The following is a 21,862-nucleotide window of genomic DNA, read 5'->3' on the forward strand; positions in this document are numbered from 1 at the left end:
AGCTGCTGGGATGGCACAGTGGATCGCAGGGTGGGAAGCAGAGTGTAAGCAGAAGGACTAGAGACTTTAGGGTTTTTCCCTCTTTTTAAAATGAAATGAATGTGCATCAAGAGATAGCTTTAAGCTGTGCACACACATAAACAAGTGGCTTCTAAAAAAAAAAACCAAAACAAGCACAAACCGCTCTTGTGCAATATAACAAAGTATTTCATACAAATTTCACATCTTACCCCTCCTTACGTAACTGGCAGAGCTGGCAGGTTCACGGCAAATTAGGTCACGCTGTACCCAGATGAGGGATTAGACGAGGAACAGTTTAGAAATAGCTGAAGACACTGACAGGCTGGCACGGAAATGTTGGGTTACTCTGAAGAGCAGGCAAAGAGACATCGCCAGCAACACGTAACCATCCCTCACCAGCAAGGCTCACAGCGAGAGTTAACCTCACACCACTGAGAAACAACCTGCAGGTTTTCACAGCTGTAATGCAGCTCTAGTGCTGATTTTCTTTGCTGGCAAGCAATGAAACAGAGAGAAAATAAGTGTCACAATGCTGCTGTGTTTTTTTTTTTTTCCATGATGAGTGAGCTGCACTGAATTAAAGCCAAGTGTCATAAAAGCAAAGGCAGATACTTTTTTACCTTTGAAAACTATTGGTATAGGATAAGCAAAGGATAAGGCTACTAACTGATATAAATAGCACATAGTTGCAGACCTGAAGCAGAACCGACCAGCACAGCCCTGCTCCAAAACAGAAAGTAGGATTTCTCTGAAAATGGGAAGAAGCAGGAATAGCAACATAAATAGGGCTGAGATAATTCAAAACAAAGAGAAAGCCAGGAAAGTCCTATTCTTAGAAAGGGTGAGAAACAGTCTGCTTTCACAATTGTCATTTAAAGAAAACTGAAAAGATAAGGCAATGCAGTGAGTATTTGTCTTTTTCTGCACATTGTTGCAAATAATAAAATCCCAAGTACAAAGAAATAAAAATAATGAAGATTTTAGTGCACAATATCTGCAAAACATAAGGGTGCAGTGAAGTAAACAGCTTGACGTACTTTTGTTAACACATCTTTTGTTTCAGGTTGTAAGTCTGTCTTCTGGCTCACCTGTCAGATTTGTTTCAAGTGATCAAACCAAATATTCTCTTGTCTTTAAAAGAAAACAACATCATTTCTTAGACTTACTGCCGTAAAAGAATTCCAGTAAACGCTGCCCAGAAAACCCATTTGGCCGCCTCAGCTATCCAAGAATATTTTTAATGGAGAAAATAACCATTTTATAAGAATATTCATTTTTTTAATGTGAAATTCCATCTGGTTGACAAACCTTTCTGGAGAGAGAAGGCTCTCGCAAGAGTGGATAGTCTGACTGAGACACGGGAGTTGACAATATTGAAATTCTCTTTCCAGCTCCCCATCAAAGCCATCCCGAGTAATTTTGGTAGCCACTACCGTAAATTTGTTTCACCTCTGTTGAAATAACGGCTTGTTATTATTGTTCCGACATCTGTGCTTCTCCTGCCCCATCTGTTCAAACTGATTAAGCAAGAGGTTTCTCAAACACCAGCAATCTGATGGAGGAGCCAGCAACAAGTGGAGATTTAACTGGGTGTTGCTAAAGTTACACATTAGAGAGGCATTAACATCTTATTAGTATACGTGTAGCTGGTACACTTTATGAAAAGAAAGTGAAAACTAAAACAAGTAGGAAAATTAATCTTTTCTTACCTTATGTCCTTGCATGCAAACGTTTCAAGTTTTTTCCAACTTTCAGATATATGCTAATACAAAAATAATGAATCTGACAGAAATCTGACAGTTCTTTGTATCAATTGCAAGAGGTGGGGGGAGGGTCTGAATTCTCTTACAGCCCTGTTCTTTTTAACAGTTCTAACAGTATTTGATCCCATCATCTTAATTATATATATTTTTTAACCTCCTAACTAAGCTTGAAATAACATGTATCAGTTTGAGAAAAAACTGCAGAAGACTAGAAGGCAGGAAACAGTGTGAAGCCTGCCAAGAGGGTGCTTTATTTTGATTGCTCTTGCAAACACGATACCTAATCTCTTATTAAAAAAAAAAAAAATCCCAATTCAGTATAATCATAATTACTGTGTCCTTGACAGCATAAACTTTCATTCAAGGCATTGGAAGACACTCTGGAATTTATTTTATGGTAACAAAGCAGAAATAAAGAGATTATAGTAAAGTTAGAAATAAAAGACCTATTAGGGTTTCTTGTTGATATCACCATTAGCACAGGATAGTCCCATATATCTTATGTAGTTAATCATCTTTTCCCTATGGGATTTTTAAACTTCATAGAAACTACTTTAAACATCTACCAAATAATCTGGCTAACCGATACGCTTCTTGCCAGAAAGATAAAACTAGGAAATCATTAACACGCCTGAGGCTTTGCCAGTAGCTTGGCAGAAAGTCATCACCTTTTCTTGCAGGTTTAGTTTCCTGCCAGAGCAGTGATGGTAGTTGTTACTGGAGGCGTGGGTGTCTGTCTGATGAGTACTAGCGCAAGGTAAGCAGGTGGAAAGAGGAAGGAAGGAAGGAAGGAATTTCTCTATGTCAAGGAGCAACTGTCTGTTAGAATGGGTTTCCGTGTTTCACGGGACCGTACCTTCACTCTTCCGTGCAATATTTTAAACGTTCCTAAGAGATAACAAGCCGTCAGCGTACACAGTGTGAACGTCTATGCCGAAGTACGGACAGTTCAGAGCTCATTCATCATCTGTGCATGTTGAGTGTGTGTATATGCCTGTTTAAGATCTCGCACTGTTTGTAGACAGAGGTTAGATATCTCCATTAGATAAAATTAATCCTATTATTTCACTGAATTTAAAATTTACTTCTGTAAATATTAAACATGGAAGATAATCTGAGAAAATGTGACCCATGTTATTTCCTTTTAAATGAGTATTGCTTTTTATTCATAGCTATTATAAGATTAACAGTGAAAGTTAGCTCTGAAAAAAAAGTCTTTACAACAATTTATGGAGATTAATTTTCCTATTTAGGTAAGTCCAGACATTTACAAGAACAATCACTTAAATAAAAATAGAATATAAAGCCTATGTTTAAAACATGGCCTTTATTAATGCTGTCTAGTGAGCTCCATATTTATGTTACATTGAAATAGTTCTGCTTTGCTTAAGAAAAGACAGAAAAAGTGCATTTACAAGAGTACTTTTTCTTTAATTTTCTGCGAAAATGGAAGGAATTGGAACCACAAGTTGACAAATGTTGTAAAATGAAATTTCAAGAAACATCAATTTTAGTAATGCTACGCCATCACTAGTGTTTCGTTCTGACTTTCTGCTGTGTGAACCAGAGTATCCTGATATACAGTCTAGAGCATCTATGTTATTACTCTACAGCATATTAAACACAGAAAAGGGGGTTAAGAACCCCTTTCAATGTACAAACATGAATAAAAAAATTGATAAAAAATCACTTTTTTACATAATGTATATGCAAACTGTTTTAAATACATGGTTTTGGAAGAGTTATTTACAAACTGTATCTGTCTGTGGGACAATCCACAGACAAAGCATACACAGTTGCTTTACTTTATTGTTGCATCTCAACTTTGGGAGATATAAATTCATTCGGCAGTATAGCGAACATAAGAACTTGTGACAAAGTATCTTAAGGGCAACCCAATAAATTTTGTTCCTCAAAACAACGTAAGTACTAGGACTGCCAAAGTTTCCAAACGAAGTCATAGTTTAATCCAGATGCCCGCTTACGGATCTGTATTGTGGAGGATACGTAGACAGACCCGTTTGAAATACAGGCACAGCTACTGGATAAAACCTCCTTAAGAGCCATAACTGGTAAGTATGTTTTCTCAAAAGAGTGAGCTAACCTAGAATTTTTTTTTTCCAATTTTATTAATATTTTAAAAAATACATAAAAATACAACATCCAATGTCTGAATAAATATATTTAACAAGTTGCAAGATACCTTATTTTACACAAAAATTTCAGCTTTAGAAATCTTGTTAAATAACTTCATTGTTGTTATATATTTCATTTTTCGTCTTTTTGTAACAAAATAAAAACTCTGAAATTACATAGAAAAAAGACAAAATATTTTTGTCAAGGGATAAGATAGTCCACTGAAAACCTATTCACAATTCCACTGTAAACATTAATAAACATTAAAATATTTGCATAATTGTGTGCTCAAAAATCCTATAAAAAGTGGAAGACTTATTACAACTGTAGTTTTCAGTCAACTACACTTCCTTTCACAATTTATTTTGTCCCATTTACACCTTTAAAACTGGGCACATTGCTGAACACATACTTTGGCAGTTCTGTATAGCAAGTGCTTCTGCAAAGAGGAACTACTCACCAAGAGTTAACGTACAGCTCGGTGAAAGTGCAGCAGTTACTCAATTCTTTTTGATAATACTCTGATGTCTGCTTGGTGCACTTGCTTTTCTAAGATCTCCCTAGAACACCTGAATGCTTCATTGGACATAACTTTTCAAATTTGATAAGTGCCCTTTCTCTGCATTTAAAAACAAAACAAAACACAAAAGTAAAAACAAATAAAACAACAAAATCAAAACAAACACAATGACAAGCATGTCACATTGTGCCTACAAACCTTCAGTTACCAATGAGCTTAATTTCTCTGAACAGTAAATTAAACAGAAGAGGGTAGGAGGGGAGAACAGGTACAGTCCAGCAGTGGAAGTGTGTACAGAATATACTTGGCAATGTCAAACCAGTTGAGTGCTTTCTGTGGTTGAATGTCAGGATTTATGTCCATGGCAGCAAGTTGCTGGCAAGGCAGAGAAATGTGTATCACCTGCATTCTACAGCAAGCACATTTTGTGGAGGAGAAGATGATGACGGACTCATTCCAGTGTCTGATGAAGCAGATGACATGGACGCTCCTGTATGTGACACTGAATATACAGAACAACAGATCAGCATCAGATTATCAAAGTACACGACAGAATGAAGCTTTCCTTGGTTATTAGGGTGTTTAAAAAACCTCAAAGAAGTGGCACAGTCACAGAAAACTGATACAGACTTCTGGTCAATTGCTTTGGCTGCTATATTCACACAAAGTGGGTGAGTAACCCTACCCTTTCTGCATCACAGACTAATTGAAAAGATAAATCAGGTAAGTAATTACACTGACTGAAAACTCAGACCAAGCTTGCACTAACTAGGAAGTCCAAGTTTCTAATCCACAGTCATAAAATAGTCAGTGAATGTTTTTGTTAGGTTCAAGCTCTGAAAAGCCACAAATATTCTTTCTAAATATGTATAGGTATGAACAGGATAAACAGATGATAACATTTTTTTTTCCTCTCCTCCCCACCACCCCCAACCCAAAGCACTGTCAATTAAACTCAAGTTGCTTTGAGTTATGTATTTTCAAGAAAATGAACTTCTCATAGGAAGCATAAAGCAAATCTGAAAGTTACCTTCTCGGTCTTTCTTTTTTAATCGTTTTCTTCTCCTGTCTATGGTTGCTACTTCTGACTTCAAGGACATGTAGTATTTTCGTATTTCCTGTAGTTTTTCTTGTAAGAAGGAGATCCTTTCAGTGCTGCTCATATTATCTAGTTCATCTTAGAAGTGGGAAGAAAAGAAAAAATAGCTTTGTCAAGGTGATTTTAAACGAATGAATGTAATTCTTAAGAGTATACAAGATGCAGCATGAAAGATAACATTCTTCCATAACTATACCATAAAAGGCCTACACCTAATTTTGAATCTCAAAATCTGCAGAGTTTTCTTTCTGAACAAGTTTTCTTGCAAATTCCCTCTAATCAAGTCAAGTAAAGAATTCTTACTGAGCTGAAAACTCCATTTGTATACTCTAGGAGAAGCGTTCTGGTGGTGGTGTTTCTCTCTGTGTTTATCCTTCTCTCCATCTTTGATGTGAGGTGAAATCACTCTTGCAGGTGATCGAGAAATCTTCTGTGGTTTGGATGCATTTATGTGTTTTACAGGAGTACATTTAGTTGAACTGTCCAGGACAGGAAGGTCTTCACTGTCACTACTTTGTCCTACAGTAAGAGAAATGTATTTGGCCTTCATGTTAAATATGTCTGAATATTGTATGTCAGATAACTAAGATTTTAGTTTGATATTTAAAAATTATAACTGCTGCCACAGTTATATTGACTAAATATATTGACTCATTCAATACAACGATCATCAAAAACAAGCTAAAGAAAACACAAAAATCCAGATTTCTATAGCAAGTTAAAAAATAGTCACATACTTGAGATAAAACCACACAAGATTCCTTTTGCTGAAAAGTTACTCTTTAGCATCAAACATTTTCTCCATACTTTATAAATGCACTTTTTCCCCATGAGAAACACCCACTGTAAGACTTTAAAGGAGATGCTTCTATTCAGAACAAGCTCCCCTCTCCCAAATTCATAACCAACCCAATATATAAAAATCAGCATAATGGTAAATATTTAGCAACTGCTAATATACAAGTTTTTCCTAACAAAGTAACTAAAAATAGCCAAGAGATTTCGCAGTAACGCTGCTACCACACAGCTGGTAAGTTCTCTCCAGCTGACAGCCAATAATGATGACAAATACTAATGAAAAACCCCGACAAGGAAGTTCCATCCAGTAGAAATAACAGATAACAGTGAGAAGAGTGGGCCCTTATATGTGTTTATAGGGCAGCATAACCCCCCCCCCCCCCCCCCCCCCGGTATGTACCTGTTCCATTCTTTTCATTTTTGGCTGCAGCACTTGTTCGCTTTGGAGTACGCTTTTGTTTTTTTGCCAGTGTTCCACTATTACTATCACTGGGTCTTTTTTGACCTAAATGAGAAGGAAAAAAAAGACAAGACACCTCAAATATTTCTGCTACTTACAAGCTCTCTTTATAAGCAACAAATTTAAACCAGAAGACAAAACAAACCAGGTATTTTTAGCAAAGTGACACCAGACTTAGACTGCTCCAGAAATCATTACAGCAGAGAATGACTTCACAGAAAACACTCACCTTTCTCTCCAATCTCTCTCTCTTGCACGGCTATACTACAGTTGCTTGATGTAGTGCTGGCTTCAAATCCATTAGCAGACTCGCTTTCACAGAGACCTTCTTGAGACTCTTCTGCCACACTGTCAACTTCAATAGTCATGTCGCTTTCACTCTTGATGCTGCGTGATTCATCCTGACTAAGAGTAAGAGGTGAGGCCACCGAAAAGCTTGACTGGACAGCAGGGGGTAAGGCAGATGGATTTGAATTTGAAGCATTAGGGTCTGGTTTTTCTGATACTGCATCTTCACTACTGCTCTTCTCCTTTTCATCCAAGTCATCCAAGTCTACTTCATGGCAGAGCAAAGTTTCAGGACCAATCTGAGGCATTGCATCATCCTCATCTTTTAAGGGAACATTCTCGTTTTCTTCAGACGGACGTTTGAAGTTCTCATTCCTCAGCTCTTGACCATGCTGAACTGATTCTGCTACCAGGGATGGCATTTCCTCATTTTCAGTTCTGAGGGACTCTTCAGCATTCAGCCCTCTACATTCCTCTGCTCCAGTACATTCGTTGGTCCTCTCTTCAGATACAATATTTGGCACTTCCATCTCACTCTCTCGTCGATTTCTCTTCTCAGGTGATGCCTGTTCCAAAGTTTTCCTTTTCAAAAGCTTCTTATCCTTTGTAGAAGGTTCTGTTTCACTTTCAGTAGTGCTGGAAATCTCTTTACAGTCCAAGGAAGACACGTCTAATCTTTCAGGTTCTCCAAGAGATTCATTTGCCACCTCTTCTTGGCTTCCTGGTGAAATCTTTGCGTTCTCTAAACAGGGATCTTTTGTCTTGCTCCTTCTCCCTTTTCCTTTAGGTGATTTTTCAGCCTCTCTTTTGATTTCTTCTATTTGCTCTGTTTTATTTCCAAAAATCTGAACAATTTGTTCACTTTCTTCAACTTCCAGTTTCAGTGTTTCTAATGGCTGTACTTGAGTCCTGTCACTTTCTTTCAATGCATGAGGAATCTTTGGGTTTTCTTCATCTAGCTTCTCATCATGTAGTTTTTCACTTTTTTCCAGTTCTGAAGTTTCTGGAGAAAATTCTTCATTCAAATTCTTTTCAGATGATTCATCTGCTTCACTGTCAGATGAGCCAGAGTCTGCAAAAAATTTTTAAAAAGAGAAGGAAACAGCACCCTAAATCATCAATTTCAGCACTATTTCTTTTTTCAACCACACAAATACTTTTTGTCAGTAATCTATGCTATTAACATCAGTTTACAATAAACAATTCCGAACTTCAAAATTCTGTGTTATTCAACACACTTCTTAAAATTATTTTTACTCAAAATTTTTTATGAAACTACAATAGTAGTAGTACTTCTACTATTCCCAAAGAAGCCAACAGAAACAAATTACAGTTTATAGTAGCAAAAATACTTTTACAGATTCCTATGATCTACCTGGGGATAATGACACCTCCACCTGCCATTACAAAGACAAAACCCAAGCCTCCTCCCCTCCATGCACAGAAAAAACCCCACCCTTCCACACCACAACATGGACATTTCATTGTTAAACTATTGCACGAATCACGCACCATGCACAGAGCAAACATTGTGACATTACCAGATTATTCAGGGACCTGTACTAAAAGGAGACAGTGATTTCACTTCAGTTCTTGTTCACAGAGGCTTAAGAAAGACCAAAAATATTGCTGCTGTTTGTATATAATTAACAGCTCTGCTGGATGATGTAGTACTGAGGTTGAGGACTTAATTACCACGCTAAAGGCTACCATTATACCACTAGATTTGGGTCTGTTCAAGATTAGGACTGAAAGTCTCTGGCTAAAGAATATAGAATGACTTGCACAGTCATTTCCATGCCATGGCTCATCTGTGAGCAAACTGTGCTCCTCAGCAATTGTCAGCTCAACTACTTCCTCAATAAAATTCACAGGGAGGGAAAAAAAAGTAAAAAAGTAAAAAATAAAAATCAAACCTCTTTTCAAAAAGGTACTGAAAAAACCTCAGAAGCATACACAGGACTGAGATCACTCACCATTTGATCCTCTGTCAGAATCAAACATTCCTGAGCTACGTCTCATCTACCTTTGAGGTGCTGCTAAAATCAAAAGTATTACTTTTTATAGAGTAAAATCTGCACCAAAAATTTGTTTTGTTATATTGCTTGCATGCTGACTGGTTAAGTAGGACTTTAAAGCTGCTGAGAGCACTGTGTTCGCTGAAGTTCTCATATAAATGCACCGCATTACGTCACTGTTTACATGCACTTGCATGCCAGACCACGAGTGCACCAGATGTACCTTCTGTTCCATTTGGTAATGGTGAGGAATCTGACAAGTTGTTCCGTGCACTTCTGGCTCCTGATTTACCTTCACTATTAGGTGTTTTGGATAAACTGCAAGATGTGTTTGATGGAAGAGTGGATTTCAGAGGGGGTCGTCCACGCTTTGATTTTTGTTTCTCTTCATCCTTCTTCTCATCCTTTTCACTGTCTTCTTTATTCTGGGGGGGGGGAAATGAATTTATTAATCTGCTTCACTGCTCATCATCAAATCTTTTCTCCTTTTGCTTTAGACTTCTATTAAAAAACTAGACTGGACTGAAGAGCTTTTTTTAAAATAAAGAACAGTGATAATCATTAAATATTGTACTACAAGAATCTTATTGAAATAACCATTACTTTTGTTTTTTTCTTCTGTTTTCTCTTTGGTCCTCCTTTGTCCACAGGCCAGATAATCCGATCAGCTTTCACCCATTCATCATATCTAAAAGTAAATAACAACATACTGTTATTACTACATATAAAAAGTTGTTTGTAATATGAGGATTAAAAGACTGAGTTACAGAAAATATTTATTAAGGAGAGGTAGGAAAGCAGAGCACATACAAACACAAGCAGCATCTGACATCAGAAAGATGAACTACATTTCTAGCTCATTAAAAAAATTATGGGATGGGGGAACAGAGGTGCAGTCTTCCCTGTCTCTTGCTAATAAAGCACTGGAACTCTGGGGACTCAGTCAGCCATAAAGTTTGTCAATTATTACACATCATATACAAAAGGCAGTTTTCACCATACTGTGCCTCAACAGTAAAATACACTTTTTTTTTCTTAAAGGAAAAGTTTTTAAATTATGGAAACAAACTGGATGAGATTCTGAAAAGCACAAAGACACTGCTAATGCTCTTCAAAATCTGAGTTATTAAAAAGGTAGAGAGACACGTGTAAGTATTTGGGGAACACTGCCCCCCCCCAACGTTATGGTGCCATAAAGAAATTTACTTAGTTTACTTAGAAATATATGGATTTGGAACACCTCAAGTTATATACCGGAAGTGTTCTATTTTTAAAAAATTGATCAATTTTGTGATATTTTTGTCTACATCACAATGCTCTCAACAACAGCAAAAAAGCCATTTCTACAGCAGTACTAAATGTAAAGCATGGCTGCCAAGAAGCATTTGATGAATTTTTTCCTGTAGTTCTTTGTCGCTTAAGCCCCGTCCTACCCCCTCAACACGTAACAACCGCTCCTTATAATCATAGTTAACATTCAATACAAGAATAAATTTTGTTGCCAAAATTTCAGTGCTTGATACACTTAATTGTAGATGTCTTCACCATTATCAAGGTCTCCCTTAAATAAAGAAGTCTGATAGTGCTGACACAATAAATTACAGGGATACTCCTGAGGAGTGAGGATTACTCACTTTAATCCAGATGGAAACTTGGAAACATACAACTACGTTTTGAAATTTCAATGAAATAGTGTCATACCATGAACAAAACTACTAACAAGTGTAACAGTGTCAGATCCTGTTATCATGTTGATAATTCAATTCGGAGCCAAGTTGCTGATCATCTTTCACTTTTTTTTTTTCTTAAAAACAAAAAATCTTTTTCAAATAATCCTTTTAACAAACAAAGAAATGAAAGGCAATGTTATCCTCACCTTACATTCCAACCATAGTAATGAACTAAATATAAAACTTCTCCATCATCAATTTCTGTGCTTTTAATACTGGCTTCATAAATTTTTTGAGTCTTTCCACGTCCATATTTTACTTTCACTTTGGTTCCAGTCAGGCAGGGTTCTGCGTCCTCCTCATCCTCTTCACCTTCTGATTCTCCTTTGTTCTCAATTTCCTCCCTGCAGTAAAATTTATTTAAAATGCCCACCAATTAGTGATAATCAATGTTTTAACATTTAACTAGCATAGCCAAGCTACTACAAAAGAAAAAGGCTGCAAAAAAATTTTTTTTTCATTTTCTGCATTCTGCACTGCCTCTGAAGCTAGCTTGGACACAGCTTTTTAAAGCAAGAACAAGATTTGGGGAGAATAGAGGTAAGTGCCAAAAATATCCAGAAAAATTGTATTATAATTTAAACACAATTTAGTAGGTGTATGACTACCTCAAATGTTAAAGATTATTTTTTTAATGAATATTTTGATAATACAGAAAGGAAGAATTTAACTCAGTATTTGGCTCCTAAGTAAGACAGGGAAAACTAACTTCAATATTTAAAATAGACTTGATTTTGACACATTATTAAAAAAAAAAGTTTTTCTTCTACAGTTTGCTTAATAGGCTACAGTTTACTAACAGTGCACATCAGTTTTAATCGCCACCATAGTGATCTTCTCATGGATACAAACACCATTCCATTGGAAAAAAAAAAAGTGGATTACAACAGTGTTTAACCAAGATTATAAGTGTCCACAGAGCTCTTATTAGCCATATCTACCTCTTATTATAGCTATATCTAATATTTAAATATTGTACTTAAACATATTTTCAAGAATTACAATCTAACCTGTTTTTACCTATACTTCTCTCCCTCGTTCAGGGTGAATTTAGCATAATGTATAAGTTAAACTACAAAAAAGTCACCCAAAAAACCCCCAAACTGAAAAAGACTATGGGTTTGCTTTCAATGAAATATATTTGCTAGCCTTCAGTGAAGGAAGAACTATCGTGTTGTGGCAAACAACTAAAAGAAAGAGGACAAACACCATCAGCACCAATTAAAGAAAGCTCTTTGATGCCTTAGCCATCTGATGCATTTCTGCAACCTGCTGCACACCCACACAGTACCTTCATCTCAGGCATTTCTGCACTGCAAAATTATTGCGTTTGGACTGCACAGTGCCACTTTTTTCAAAATAATTGTATGTTTTTCCCATTCCTTAAATCTCTTTAGAAGAAAATACGCAATACCCCTCTCAGTCTTTATTCAGTATCAACTTGTGTCCACACCGCTTAGCCGCATGGACAAGAAAAACAAGGTAGGAAAGCCAACTTAAACAGGTAAGACACTGCCCTTGACCACAGTCAAAGTTAGCTAAGGAGAGGTCTGCTCTGGTAATAAATTAGTCACCTGCTCACAACTTGTTTGTAACCAGGACTATAAATCCAATTCAACATGTCAAGCTTAGTATCTGGATGCTATTTTCACCCGGCCCTTCCATGTCTCCCCATTCCCTCCTCTTCAACCTACTTCTAGGTTTCATTCAAACTCCCTCTTTCCTTCTCCTTTGCTTTATTAGCTGATCCCCTTCCTGCCTGTCAGTATGTACTAGTGTGACAAAACACCAACAGAACCTTGGCAAGACCTTCAAGAAAAAGAAATTTAAAAAAACTGTCTGGCATCTACCAGAAAAAAAATGCTTCCCTAAAGTACAGCAGACTCTGCTAGCTTGAAATAAAATTTTCCCTTTCCTGTCTGGCTGAGTGCATCAGGCCCCCGATTTCCACATTTTAGTTGGTAAGATCTCCAACTCTGTGTATACTCCTGCTTGGAGTACAACTCAATCATGACACAGACATACTTGTAAGAAGGTGATACAAGTTAATGTTTACCTCTCCCTCTGCCTCTCTTCCTCTTCATCGGACTCTTTATCAGAATCCTCCTGCTTTTTAATTTTTTTCTCTTTTTGCTTTGGTGTACTTTTTCTCCCTAGTGGAGTTTCATTTTCTTTCTTTTCAGCATTCTCGGGCATTTCCTCTATGTCTTTGTTTTCTTTGTTACTGTCTTTTAATTTGTCTTGTGTTTTATCCTCTTCACTATCTTTTTTAGCAGGGGTTGCATCACGGGCAAGTCTTCTTCGTCCCTAGAACAGAAATTAGATCAGTTTAATGACTTCTGTTGATTGTTCTCTATACAGCCTCTCCAAATCTCAGCTAAAAGTGAAACATACTATTCCTGTGCAGAAGAAAGCCTGAAGAGAACACCAAAAAACTTGCTTTGAGTAGCCAGACAACTTCTGTCCAGGATTATCTGCAACTGGTAACTTGGGGATCTAGTACAGGTTTATCATTTTGCTATTACAAGTCTCTTGTATAGGGTCATTGCTTTGTAATTGGAACATTGAAAAGACATTATGAATGCAAGATTAATTATTTGGAGGCCATTCAAAGATGACAGTAACGAAGGCACTATAATAATTAAAATTCACAGTAATATAATGGTAAATACTTTGGAAAAATAGTAATTCATAAATAGCTGGTGACTGGATTAATAAAGTAATAAAAAATGTAATCAAATAATATTTAAATATTAACAAATTAACATAGACAATGATAAAAAAGGACAAAAAAATTCTTCCATTTCTTTATCCTCTCACCAGTTTTCTCCAAAACCAGAAAAATGAACAAACTAACAAGAAAGCTAATGTCATACCAGGAAGTTCATTAAGGCTGATACAGCTTGGAAAAACCACCTGCAGTTAAATGGAAATATAATACGTAACACAAATCTAAACTTATGTTTACACTACGTCTTTTCTTCTAGTACTTTAAAAGCCATGTACTTGCTTGAAAAGCTGGTTTGCAAGAAGTACTTTAATAGAATTACATGTTAGTTGAACACCATCCTTGCAGCTTGAACAATTAAAAAAAAGCAGCAGTTCATCAGTCATGCTAAGAGCACTAAGTCAGTCATAGTCAAATATCTTAAAAGTATTCTTGTGTTCTCCATCAGTTCAATATCCACTAGCTGATGGGTCACTGGTCTTATCTATGTAGCTACTAATACAACCCTCACCTCTACAGCATTCAAAGACAAAGGAAGACAAAACTTAAGTGTTCCTCCCTCTACTTTTGTCTACATACTGTAAAATTGCAGTGTTGCTTTCATTAAAAGAAGAGATATTGTAATAAAACACAAGTCAGAGAAATGGGTCTTCCTTTAATTCTTAAAGCTGGAGCAGTCCCTTGATATTCCTGCTTCTTGCCAGAAAGCTCCAGATTCCACGTGCCTGGGGAAATTCTCACCCAGAACCAAGACTGTCCTGCTGAGTTTCACCGATGATATACAGCGCTCAGTAGCTCTCAAAGCCATTCCTGAATCGAAGCATGTCTGACATCCAACACAGCCTGGGAAAACCCCAAGGATGGTTTAGAATATAAAGAAATAATCAAAACTGATTCTATTCACAGGTAGAACATAATTAACAGCTAACACCAACTCTGAGTTCACAGAACCCTGTCCTATGCTTGTACAAGTAAGCCAATTCAAACGTACAATCACTCCACAAGGGAAAACTCATTATGTAAACTGTTCACTATACAAAGGGGTTTTGTTAAGTACTAAATAGAAATCAGTTCAAACCATTTACCCTTGGGGATCTTAGTTCTATTTCTTCTTTTTCACTTTCACTGCTGGAATAATTTTCTTCTGCTTCTTTTTTAACTTCTGTTGGGGGCATTTTTTGTTCCTCTTTTACACTTTCCTCCATTGGTTCCGCGTGTTTCTGTGTGTCTTCTACCACTTTTGGTTCATTGTGATGGATGGTCCTAAACTGAATGTTTGCAGAACGGCAGTACTCTTCAAAACCATAAAGATACCTATAGATACAAATAAAGTTTCATTTATATTTCATGTTTAATTTTCTATTTACTGAAGTTCATAAAACCTATTTTACTGCTCACAGAAAAGCAAGAGGAGCAGCAACTTCAGGGGGAAAAAAAGCACACAACAAAATAAACCCAAATAACTGAAAAATAAAAAGCCAGAGAAGATTTCAAAATGAAACAATTATGCACACAAGTCAAATGGTGAGAAAGGATACACACAGGTGCTTTCCATAAACTTACCTTCATCCTTGTCCAATTAAGAATTCATGACAGTAAAGCCTAAGAACTGTTTTGCAAATGCACAATGACAGCTAAAATCGGCCTACTAAAAGAATATGGGCATACAAGAAGTCACCACATGGTAACAAATCGCCATGCATCAGCTTGTTCGCTGGTAACTGCCTGTGTGCTCCAGTCCAGTTACAGGTGAGAGAAACATGAACTAGCTTATTCATCAAAGAATAAATACACAAGTTGCAACACACTATCATGTGTCCATACAACATAATTATTTCCACCGTAACAACCACCTAGTACATATTTACCAATTACTCTTTTTTATGATAAATACTCTTCTCTGTAAAATACAGACCTTAAATATGTGCCCAGTTCAAATCCCAGTGGAGATAGTCTGAATATTTTCATCTTCATCATCATTAACATGAGTTGAGTCATTAGTCATCCCTATTCAACCAGCCAATTTTCCTTAGGTTCAAGTCAAGAGAACCTCATTCTTCCCTTTTACTCAAAAAGCCCAATTGTTGTTAAATGCCCCAAAGAATAAATAATAAAAATAATCTTTATTTAGAAAATGAGCTTGAAAAGTGTCATTCTTAAAAGGTTTCCACTTCAAAAGTTAAAACACAACCAAAAACCAGCGGTCAGAATAAAAAGATTTATGCATTTTTTTATTACAGCAGTGATTTTACTACTCAATACTGTCACATCCACCACAGCAATGTACATAGTTATGCCCTAAAGCCGTTGTTCTACAGATTCCACAAAGATGATATTTAAATACACCGTCTGAAACATGTCTATCTCTATAAACGTTCTTCAGGAAGTTAAAGAAACTGGTACAAAATTCTCGTCGCTGCATGCAATATCTACAGACTTCAATGAGCATGCAACTGTGGACAGAGCCCATTCTTGTTAATCCCCATAAATTGCAAAGCTGAATTTGCCAAAGCTTTTTTTTTTTATCAATCTCATTGTTGCACTCTGAAATGGCACTGTCAGATGCTGAAAATGAATGCTTCTGGATAAGAAAATGAGTGGAATTCTAATGCATTAGACCAACAGGAACTTAGGCAGCTCTGAGCGCTCCCTCCTTTCCTCCACTATTCCAATACTCGGCACTGGAAAATGCTCAGAACTGCTTGTTAACTGAAGAATGTCAACTACTGTTTCACCAAGCTATCAAGAATTGCTTGAATATTGTACATGCTACTAAAAAAAAAGGAAAAATGTTTTTGCCATTATACAGTATAAGAACTTACTTTCTATAAGCAGTTTTCACATTGTAGGAAGCAGCCGAGTTCAAAATAGGAATGCCAAGGTCCATATAAATTTGCTTCCATACAGCACCACTCTCAATCTTCGGGGGGGGTGGGGGGGGAAAGGAGAAAAAGAAGTTTTCAGGTTTTGTTAACCAAGAACATTAAGGAATGATATCTAACACAGCCACAAGCCACAGCCTTCGAGAATGAATAGATATATTTAGTTCAGGAAACATCTGACACTTACACTGTCACACCCACCCTGCTGATAGACCAGTCTAAAAAGTTTGAAGAGATTAAGGTCCTTGTAGCCCAGAACAGGTGGTTTATTGATAGGAGTACCTAAATAAAACAAAACCAGAAATAAGAAGTTATCACAAAGAACAGCAAACTGCTTCTTCCATTCCATTAGCAAGCATTTGATTACTAGTATCTTTCTAGATTTTAAAATCTGTATTTAATAGTTCTAAGATATGTCTCAAGTCAATAGTTTCCAACCACCGATTAAGGCTTCATCCTCTTTTGAATGCATCGCTTAATTCTGGGTGGTTTATTAGCACACTGGCACCAGCCGCTTGATAACTACGATTTCTCGACCTCCTTTTCAGATTTGTGCAATAACCCCCATCCAATTGGCTCATCCCACTGTTCCTCTCCTGAGCAGGGGCACAGCCAGAATTGCAGCGAGCTCTACAGAACACCTGATGAATGCTGCAATATAGCAACGTGCGAAGAGATTAAGTCAAAACACTGTGGTCTGAAAGGAATGGCGTAGAAGCAGAAATGTTGGATTAGAAAAAGATACACAGACAAATTGTCAGGATGTGAGAAAGCACAAAGCCCTAACAGGACGTGAATGTTTGGGACAGTTCTGGGAAAAAGAAAAAAACTCAAATCAGATGAGTGGCAATGATATAAAGAACAATAATTAATTGCAAAAGGAGAAACCAGAGGTGACTTGGGGCAAGCAGCTGCATACATAGACAGTATTCCTCCCAGCAAGGAAGAATATCAAACCTCTTCCCTGCTGCTTCTCATCTTCATGCAATTATATTTGGAATCATTAAAATAATTTTATAGGACTTTGGGAATACTGTCATGATTACACGAATCAAAACATTCATACCGAGAGAACAGAATGTAGAACAAATCTGTTGGGAACAGAAATCTTGCTATAAGGACACAGGGGAAAAAAAACCCCAAAAACTGACAGTAGGCAGACAAGGGGAAAGACCCAGTCCTGAAAAAGTCCTGTACATTGCTCAATCGACAGACTTGCTTAAAGAATAGTTTCTAGACTGAGTCTTCAATTTAGTGCACAAATGCTTTCCTCTTTTGCCTCTACAAGTCCCTGACACGATCTCTACTTGGTTTGTAGCATAAGAGTGCCTAAGAAAGGGAGTGTGGAAGGAGGAAAAACAGAAAAGAGGGAAGAATCAGGCTACTAGAAAAGAAATAAAATCGTGGATTAGTCCAGCAGCATAGGGATTTTTTTTTCCCCCTACATAGCCTCTTAGTCCCTCAAGACAGGTTATTCTCCAGAAACACTGGTTATACACAGGAGGCCTCAAAATTATATCGGATGAACTCCGGTATACTTTTCTATAATACATGATCCATTTCTAAATCTGTGATAAGAACTGGCAATATTGAACAGATTTGGAACTGTTCTTTTGTGAGTCTGTGGTCTAGAACACACCTTGTTAGTAGGGATGTAGAGTCTCTTTTACAAAAGTAACTTGATTTCTCCCCAATTTTAAATCCCAAGAAAAAAAGAAGGGGGGAAATACTCCAGCACTACATGCACTTTACATTTTACTCTTAGCTCTGGTTATTTCAAATTCAAATATATCAACATTTGTTGTACTATATGCTGCTACACAAATACCATTCAGGTAACTTTTCTCAAGGAAAAAGAAAGAAAGAAAAAAAAAGTAAAAAGGCAGTAGTTGCACTTGTGATCTACCTCCACCAACGTTATTGCATAATTAACACTTAGTGTATTCAAACTGAAATAGCGAGTTCACAAGTAAAATGAATAAACCAAATATAATCTAAAGGATAAAACTCCTTCCAAGCTTAAATATAGTTTAAAAATTCACCCACATGAGAATATGCTTGTAATAACAGCCATTACATTTAAAAGAAACTTTTAAAAGCCATTTAAAAAGTGGACTCGAGATTAAAAAGAATAATAAAATTCAGTGTTACCTCTGTCTTCCATAAACTTGTAAAGCTGTTGGAGGAAGTTGTCCCTCTCTTCAGGATCAAGCTCTTCCTCAGGCTGTGAAAACAAATGCAATCATAATGAAAACAGAAAATATGCAAAGTAACAATTTATTTGTACAAAAGCCTAACAGCAAGAACTAAACCCAAACCACTTCCAATTTGGCCCTGCACCCATATAATGATGAAATATGCAGAAACTAAAACTTACTCAGGAGACTGAAGTGCGTACCTCAGGAAGAGAAAAAAATGCAGGTCAGGGAAAGCCTCAATCCATGACAGAAAGAATGTAAGTGTGACCCTCAAAATGAAAGCACTAATATACTTCACATACTGTTCTAATAGAGAAAAGGTCTGTTATTTACAAGACTAAAGCAATTCACAGGAACTCTAGGTTTTTTCATTTGTTTTTTTTAACTCTTCTTCCTTACTCCAACTATAGCTAATGTTCCAGAACAATTCTTTCTCCAACTGTTCCTGGTTTTCATGCTCCAGACCATATTCATTTTGTGACTGAGCTCCAATGCTTGATTTCAGCTCATATTTGAAAACACTTTTACAGTCACTTCCATAATTCCCTGAACACATATTTTCATAATTTATTATTATAAATTCCTTAGTTTTATCTTTACAATTTAAATCCTCAAAGAGATAAACATTTATGAACTTTATGGTAAGCAGTCCACAGTGTGAAATAAAGATTTTATTTTATTCAGGTGGAACCTATGAAAATAAAGTACATTTATTGGGGAGGGTAAATAATTTCTACATATACTTCATGGAATTCTAAGATGCTAGCAGAGACTTAAAAAAAAAAAATCCTTTCCCTGCAATGCTTTACGCATGCCACTTTCTTCCTGCCAGCCTGGCAATCATAGGGATTGCTGGTAAGGCAGTTTGCACAAGGAAGACCGCAGCTGTCTTGAAGCAAAGATGTACAGTATGTGCCAAAAAATCTTATCATTACTTTATTAAAAATAACAGAAAAGTCACAAGCAGTTCCAGAAGGAAACCAGAATAGCAATTTCAATTTCAGTTGTCTCTGCATTCTGTAAACTTTAAGCTTCAAGGCAGGAAGACAGGCATCGAAATGTGAATGTATATGCTACTGCCTTGTTAACCAGAAAGCAATCTGCCCAGCATCAGAATGAATTTCAGCCCTGCCTGCTTCAGTGAATTCTGAGCTTCAAAGCCCAACAGGGATCACCTACAACCGGGCAGAGACAGCATCTGTTTCTTATTTTCCTATTTTTTCTTGGGAAATAATTTGAGGAAATTAAATGAATTATCACAACATTGCACAGCATCAGTTACCATTTGCTCATTCTGCATATTGCAGGGATTATATAAAGAGAAACAGTTATCTATAGAATTATTATGTTCTTCCATGTTAACAAATGAATTATTGCTATAGAAACCACGGCTTTTTCTCTACATCTAGATTGCGAATCAACTTCAAGATCGAGAAATTTCTACCATCTACTGTAATGTTTACTGATTAAAGGCAATACGACTCAAACTATGCAAACTAAATATATCTAAATAACAGTAAACATTCAGAAATATTTCTGAATAGTTCAATTCAAACCATTTCTTTTATGTGGGCATAATGCCAAACCAAAACTGTAGGTCAGAACAGCAGAAATGTAGGTTAGAAAGAGCACTCTTGCAGACTGAATGTTAACCATTTCACTGATGCCAAGTATTTTCAGCTGAAGGAAAGCGAAAAGGAAAGATGAAAAGCTTTTACATACTTATAGGACGGGGACCAAAAACCTGACTGCAGTATTCATCCATGTACGTGAGACATCCTGAATCCTGTACCTACTTCTCTGTTGACGGTGTATGAGCTAGGATGCCACCACTTGACAGACAGCGTCCGAGCCATGCCTGGTAACAATGCCAGAGTACACACCAAATCTTTCTGAGAGGTGACTTGAATAAACGACAGACCTAAATGACTGTCACCAAGGAATAAATCATGTATCAGCTATTTCAAATTCTTTTTCTGCTACTGGCCAGCATGAGAAAGATCGACCCTTCACAGATATTATTGCAACATTAAGATACATGTATTTTTATAAGAGGTCAATTTTCATCACAATTATCTATTTGTAACTGGACATAATGACTTCCCAGGAGTGTCTACCATTCTGAGTTAGAGTTGAGTTTTATTTTAAAACAGAAATCATCATCTAAGCTGCTGTATCAGCAACCTTAAAAGCTGCACCCCAAGCGCAGAAAACACCGAAGAAATGTTGATGCCACAACCTGCAATCACCATCAGTGACTCACTGAAGAGCTACAATTCCCAGCATCTCTTTTCAGCAGGCACCGGGATGACACTGCTACCCTCCAAAACTCACGTCTATCCAGACATTTGTGCCCATTTTACACTGGACATAAGTAAGTTCACAGTGACAATTCTTCAAAATCAGTTTTCTTAAGAGAGTTCTGTCTCTCCATTTCATTTTTTCCTATACTGATGTTGCAAAAAAGGGAGACTGCAGCCAAAGGTAAATCCAAGTGAGAGGCAAAACAATATGAAATTTTTAAGTGGCAGTTGTTCAAAATTGAGACCTTTCTGCTGTTCATCCAATATCTGAAACTAAAAGTGACATGAGAATTTTTTTTTTTCAGGGAAAGAGGAGGAATTTCGTTTAAAAAAAAAAAATCTCCAAGATGTCCTTTTTTGCTTATGATTAAAAAGTTAAAATTTTATGGGTTTGAGATGTTTTTTTCCTCCTTTCTGACTAGCAAGTCACATCAGTTAGAGAATATTGTAAACAGTAAAACAATGAAATCAACAACTAACATAGATCTCTGTATAAGGGACATACTCCTTTCCCAACTCAATTTCTTATTCCAAGGCTAACACTAACAGTGTTCTAGTATTTTGTGAAATTCTTTTGAGAGTAATAACCAGCAAATAAGCACAACATTAAATCCACAGAAACTTGTAGAAAACTTGTAACTGGCTTTGCTTCATTTGTTTTCAAGCCACTTTAATCACCATGAGTTTTGCCTCTGTCTTTAGCATGATTTTGAACAAGAATACAGCTCTGTTATTCTGACTCATTGTTACAGAAAGATATTAAAGCTTCTGTGGTGCTAACCTATAGAGCTGAGTGGGAACACAAAGGATAAATAGTTTATTTTACAAAACAAAGAATGAATCTCTACTTACAAGCATGTACACCACATAATCAATGCAGGGCTAAGGTACCAGGGACAGATCTTTCTTTCATATTAT

At 36.6% G+C, this 21,862-nt stretch overlaps 1 protein-coding gene across 2 annotated transcripts in view; it reads right to left on the minus strand.

Moving 5' to 3' along the window:
- Positions 1-21,862, minus strand: part of ARID4A (AT-rich interaction domain 4A) — a 60,043-nt gene that overhangs the window by 7,868 nt on the left and 30,313 nt on the right. Inside the window, exons 12-24 of one of the 2 annotated variants that reach the window (XR_008577409.1) lie at positions 18,595-18,667; positions 16,631-16,725; positions 16,384-16,481; positions 14,647-14,875; positions 12,890-13,140; positions 10,980-11,177; positions 9,707-9,791; positions 9,396-9,528; positions 7,027-8,157; positions 6,738-6,842; positions 5,843-6,058; positions 5,471-5,617; positions 231-4,942 (exon numbers count right to left, since the gene is read on the minus strand). Coding sequence is in view for 1 of the 2 variants with exons in the window: in XM_054827896.1 (XP_054683871.1) it covers positions 4,839-4,942; positions 5,471-5,617; positions 5,843-6,058; positions 6,738-6,842; positions 7,027-8,157; positions 9,327-9,528; positions 9,707-9,791; positions 10,980-11,177; positions 12,890-13,140; positions 14,647-14,875; positions 16,384-16,481; positions 16,631-16,725; positions 18,595-18,667 (2,934 nt within the window). In the remaining variant the exon portion in view is untranslated. Of the gene's footprint in view, positions 1-230; positions 4,943-5,470; positions 5,618-5,842; positions 6,059-6,737; positions 6,843-7,026; positions 8,158-9,326; positions 9,529-9,706; positions 9,792-10,979; positions 11,178-12,889; positions 13,141-14,646; positions 14,876-16,383; positions 16,482-16,630; positions 16,726-18,594; positions 18,668-21,862 lie in introns of those variants that run through there. The other variant, XM_054827896.1, reaches the window with a different exon arrangement.

The sequence above is a fragment of the Grus americana genome, chromosome 5 (assembly GCF_028858705.1).
Source record: "Grus americana isolate bGruAme1 chromosome 5, bGruAme1.mat, whole genome shotgun sequence".
NCBI classification, from domain to species: domain Eukaryota; kingdom Metazoa; phylum Chordata; class Aves; order Gruiformes; family Gruidae; genus Grus; species Grus americana.